The sequence below is a fragment of the Chiloscyllium plagiosum genome, chromosome 5 (assembly GCF_004010195.1).
Source record: "Chiloscyllium plagiosum isolate BGI_BamShark_2017 chromosome 5, ASM401019v2, whole genome shotgun sequence".
Lineage (NCBI taxonomy): Eukaryota > Metazoa > Chordata > Chondrichthyes > Orectolobiformes > Hemiscylliidae > Chiloscyllium > Chiloscyllium plagiosum.
Window position 1 is genome coordinate 109,802,304 of NC_057714.1, and position 6,000 is coordinate 109,808,303.

The window sequence follows — 6,000 nt, forward strand, 5'->3', positions numbered from 1 at the left end:
CAGGAGTCAGGGACACTACCATTGTGCCACAAGAGCTCTGTGGGTTCCTCAGAGTCATGTCCTCGGCCAAACCATCTTCAGCTGCTTCAAATGACCTACCCTCCATAAAATCAGAAGTAGAATTGTTCGCTGATGATTGTACTATGTTCAGCACCATTCGCAACTCCTCAGATACTGAAGTGATCATGTTCAAATACAAGATGATCAGGACAATATCCAGACTTCGGCTGAAAAGAGGCAAAGATATCTCTAATTTCAAAGCTAATATTGATCTTGCTTTGTTCATCTCTTGTGCAGCCATTAACCTTGTATATCTCACTCTGTCTAAGCTCCCTATGATCTTATGTCCTTGTTTGCTATATCTGCCTGTACTGCTCACAAGACAAAACATTTCACTGTACTTAGATACATGTGATAACAATAAATCAAACTAGCAATAACAACCACATAAATGCCCAGCAATGATCATCTTAAATAATCTAACCACCACACCTTGAATTCAATGACATTATCATCACTAAATTCCCCACCATCATAATCCTGTGGATTACCATTGACCAGAAACTGATCTGGACTCATCATGAAAATACAAGGTTGCAAGATCAGGCCAGAAGTTAGGAATTTTGTGGCAATTAACTCACCTCCTGTTTTCCAAAACCTGTCTACCGTCGACAAGGCACAAATCAGGAGTGTAACGGAATACTCTTCACTTGCCTGGATAGGTGCAGCTCCAACAATTCAGAAGGTTGACACCATCCAGGACAAACCAGCATGTTTGACTGGCACAACATCTATATGCATTCAGTCACCCAACTACTGACACTCAATAGCAGCAATGTGTACTAACAACAAAATGTGTTGCAGAAACTTGCTAAAGAACCTTTGACAGCACGTTCCAAACTCTCAGCCACTTCCATCTGGAAAGATAGGGCCACAGATAGATGGGAACATCACGAACATGTTTCCCTCCAAGCCACTCAACCATCCTGATTTGGAATATATCACTATGTCAAAATCCTGATATTCCTTCCCTAACGGTATTTTGTATGGCTACCTACAGCAACAGTTCAAGAAAGCAGCTCAGCCTCTCAAGGGCAACTAGGGATAAATGCTGCCCTAGCCAGTGATGCTCATGTTCCATCAGTGAATTTAGAAAAAAAATGGACCTTCCTCCCCACCTCCTCCCTTGTTTCTGGGAGGAGAAATCCTTTCTGCAGCTCTACGTTTATGACTTGCTAACTAAATCAAAATTACAGTACTTCCTTCCTCAAAGGATGTGACTGGCTCTTGAAACAAACACATTGCTGATGTGCTTGCTGAGGATCACACTGGTGTCCACCATGTGCAACATTCTTAAGTTGTAACACATCACCTGCTCTGATGTCTTTATCGGAGTTTAATTAATCAGAATTTCAAGTTTTAAAGTGTCATTCAGATGTAAGCTGTAGTTTTATTAGGTAATTTAACTAGTTAAATTATAAACTTAATGTATAACTTATATATGCCCTAAATCAGTTTAAAATACTGCATCCATACAACATTTACAAGGCAGCTGGATGGGTACAACAGGAAAGGTTTAGAGGGATATGGGCCAAATGGGACTAGATTAATTTAGGATATCCAGTTGGCATGGACACGTTGAACTGAAAGGTCTGTTTCTGTGCTGTACATCTCTATGACTCTATGAATAGAATATAAAATGCACCTGCCTGGTCACCTAATTAATGCCTTTGAACATGCACCAGCTACGGAAGGTTGGGAAAAATAAAATGTGAATCAAATTAGCTGCTAATGGCTCAGAGACAAGATATACAATCAGTTTGATTACATTACATTACATTACAGTGTGGAAACAGGCCCTTCGGCCCAACAAGTCCACACCGACCCGCCGAAGCACAACCCACCCATACCCCTACATTTCCCCCTACCTAACACTACGGGCAATTTAGCATGGCCAATTCACCTGACTTGCACATCTTTGGACTGTGGGAGGAAACCGGAGCACCCGGAGGAAACCCACGCAGACACGGGGAGAACATGCAAACTCCACACAGTCAGTCACCTGAGGTGGGAATTGAACCCGGGTCTCTGGCGCTGTGAGGCAGCAGTGCTAACCACTGTGCCACCGTGCCGCCCAAATTTGGATCTTTATCCAAATTAAGTTAATCTTAGATCTCAGTTAGGGCAGAAATTGATCATGCTCTTGAGTACAACTTTCTCTGCTGTTAGTACATATTTATTAAGAATTGTAAAAGTAATTATCAGGCTCATTTGTGAGGTCCTCCATAGGTGAATAGTCTGACTGTAGTGACTATCATAAGGGCCGCTGAAACAAGTCAGCAGATACCAGTGCTGGGGCTTGAGAATTGGAGTAATTTAAAGTCTTCTTTAAAATCTATGAGGCGCTCTAACACTGCTTGTATATCATGGCATGTGAGACAATTACATTTTTCTTCCATATGGTATGTTACAGGGGAAGGCCATGTGCTTCAGAATGTCGTTCATTCCCATGGTTACAAGACTATTCACAAATGAACCCAAGACATTCGATGATTTTCTTTCAAACAACAAAACTCAGAAATTATCTAAAACAACGTGAGAAACGGAGGATGCTTCTAAGTACAAAGCATGAGGTGCTCATGTTTCAGTGATAGTGAAACAAGAAAGAGATTGAATATCCAGAATATCTTTAATTGATCTGTTTTTAATTTGCAAAGTTAGAGAAGCTATGCCATGAAGGAAAATTGGTTTGCAAGGCCATAACTTGTTTTCCCAATCTTGAATCAGTACGCATTTAAACAATTTGGTCAGCAGCCTTCGTGCACGAGACAGAAGTTGATCCAATAATGAGTGGTAAAAATTTAAATATATCAAACATTAACTTCAGTTGTAGCATAAGAAATGAAGTATAATCTTTTTGCATTAGTATATATTATAGGAGCCTCTCACCACTTCCCTTCCTTTGCTGAACATATCCGAATACTGATCCTTCACCATGAAGCAGCATGTGAGCAAGAAGAGGTGGGCTCTTGTGGGATAGTAAAGAAACAAATCTAATTATTGTGTTTGCTATGTTGGAACAGATAGAAGCACATATCAAAAATGCACTGTAGTGAACCAATCAACAGAGAAAAACTAAATGTTCAACATCATTTGAGGAAAAATGTTCCACAAAAGCTTGGATAAACAAATTCACTGCAAACATGTATATAATTTCTGAAATTTCAATCTTTTCAAAAATATTAAATTTTTATATTACTAGACTAGTGTTGCAGAGGTTGAAATAATGCAAATTCAAGTTTTACCATAGCAGTTTGAGAAGTTGAATTCCCTTTTAAAAAAAACCTAGTTTATAAAAAAAATTGTGTTAGTAATTTTGAACTGTCACTGGCTCACTGATGCTTGTCAGGGAGGAAAACCCACTCTAAGTCCTGTCCCATACCAAAATATTAATACTCAAAATGGCAGGCAGATCGGACTAATTTGGTTTGGGATCATGGTCAGCTTGGACTGGTTGCATGGAAGTATCCGTTATTTTCCAGGCTGCACGACTACTCTAAAACATAAATTTGCCTGACAGAATCTATGGAGACACAAAGACAATTTATGTTTCAAGGTCAATATGTATGTTCTTTGGAACTAACTCTTAACTAATCTTTGCCAGCAGCTCGAGATGTAAGACTTCAGTGCAATATAGCAGTGATGCCCAAATCTTGAAAATGAATATGCAGATCAAATTTCAATATCCAAAGAAACAACCTGTCATGTTTAACACCCTATGCATGCTGTAGTGTTCACTTCCTGCTTTCAACACTGCTTGATTTGTAGAAGGACCTACCCTACAAATATAATGTATAGGTTAGAGTCAACAAAGGATGGAGCTGACAAATTGCTTCCATTCTCAAACAATGAAAACGGCCGTGCTAATTAGTTCCCCAGTCATTCTAACATATTTGATTAACTACTGCATAGCTATCAACATATCCTAGCAATTAAATTAGAAGCCTTGTGAAAGCAAAATAGTTTAAAATTTAGAAGTATAGATTATATTACATACACTAGTATATGTAGACAATTAAAAGGCCTAAATTTTCAAATTCAGCCACATTATCAAATTCCACACACTTTTGGGTTGGCAGAGGGGTTTCTGCATTAATATTGCAGTCTCAATTTTAGTATGTGACCGACTACTGTAATTGAGTTATTGTTCTGATTTGATGCCTTGCTCAACTTTTATTAATTTTCCAAAGATAAATTCTTTTAAAAGATTCATTCAGCTGCTGTTTTTTTTGGAATTACAAATTTAAATGTGCAGTTACTTTGTGGATCCAAAAGAGAAAATGCTGGAAAATCTCAGCAGGTCTGGCAGCATCTGTAAGGAGAGAAAAGAGCTGATGTTTCAAGTCTAACTGACCCTTTGTCAGCTCTTTTCTCTCCTTACAGATGCTGCCAGACCTGCTGAGATTTTCCAGCATTTTCTCTTTTGGTTTCAGATTCCAGCATCCACAGTAACTTGCTTTTACTTTGTGGATATCTGGCTACCATGATCCATACATGTTTAAGTAGAACAGAAACAAAAGCTAGCAGTTTGAGTGTCTTATTCTAGTTAAGAATATTTTAAATACAAATCTGTAAACTGCATGGAAGTCAATATTCTAAGTATGTATGTGTCTTATTCTTTCAATAAATTTTGCTGTTTACAAATTGATTTAAAATTACTTAATTTGTGAAAGCTGTTTCTGGACAATCACAACAGTAGAGAAATGTTAGCAATTTCATCTTGACCATGACAATTGACAAACTGTTGAAGATTTTCCTCTTAGGGGTGGCACAGTGGTTAGCACTGCTCCTTCACAGCGTACCTGGGACCCAGGTTTGATTCCAGCCTTGAGTGATTGGATACAGTTTGTACATTCTCCCTGGATGGGATACTGTTCACAGGGTCAGTGCAGACCTGATAGGCCAAATAGCCTCTTCTCTGTACTGTAGAGATTCTATGATTCTGCGCTCAGGACAGACACAGGAATGCCAAATTTCAAAGGCAGCAACATACATACAAAAAGGTGCTGACTGGATGGGAAGTAAATGATGAAGAATTCACTGGGGAATTATAATTCCCAATTCATCTAATTCAGAAGTTCTTATCCTTTCAGATATGTTCCTACTCCCTGCTGAGGACAGACCCAAACATATGGCACATATAGGCTTGCCAGAAGCTACATGAATCACATTGCAAGTCCATATGATAATCTTAAATCAGTCCATATTATAATTCTCAACATACTTACAAGAGTTATCCAAATGCAACGTTAGATATTATGCTTCAAGTTTTGCAAGTATGGTCAATATCTACCTATTGCAAACAGCCAAAAAGACATACTATTTAGTCTGATCTGCCAGTCATATTTGTCGCATACATATAGCACCAAAATTCATTACTTGTAGACAGAGCATGCACAGGCCAGTTGTTTGATAATGAAGGATTCATTTGTCCTTGCTAACTCTTGGACTATTTGTCTTCCCTGTCTGTCAGGTTAAAGGCAAGAAGTGCTCCTCCTGCTGACATTTTCGTTTTAGGCTCCAAACTTGTTACCTAAATGTATGATGCATAGTGTCAAGCATTAACCTAAATTTGGTATCTGGAAAATTTCATCGTGTAGATTCTAGAACTTATTTGTTCCATGTGAGGATTATTAGAACTGACCCATAACTTCCCTTGTTCATTCCCTTTTCTCTTGATGGGAAAAATATTGATCTTTACTTCAAACTTTAACTATACCTCAAGTACAAATTATGAAATGCTCTTATATCTACATTCAAGGATTTCCTGCCTCAGCTTTTATTGAAATGCAAGTCTACAAACGATCTTCATGTTCCATACCTGAAATTTTGATTGTTCATATACAATCTTGCTGTAGATGCTCTTTGGCCAGTGGATTTCTTTCATAACTGTGGTCACTGCCCTAACAGTTTTAGCTATAAAATAAACACAGCATTCCA

General features: G+C 38.3%; 1 protein-coding gene across 1 annotated transcript in view; it reads left to right on the forward strand.

The window, feature by feature from the left end:
* LOC122550328 (obscurin-like) overlaps positions 1-2,920 on the forward strand; it is a 784,231-nt gene extending 781,311 nt beyond the window's left edge. Inside the window, exon 117 of the mRNA XM_043691054.1 lies at positions 2,474-2,920. Coding sequence (XP_043546989.1) covers positions 2,474-2,651 — 178 coding nt within the window. The 3' untranslated portion in view covers positions 2,652-2,920. The remainder of the gene's footprint in view (positions 1-2,473) is intronic.
* Positions 2,921-6,000: the final 3,080 nt, after the last annotated feature.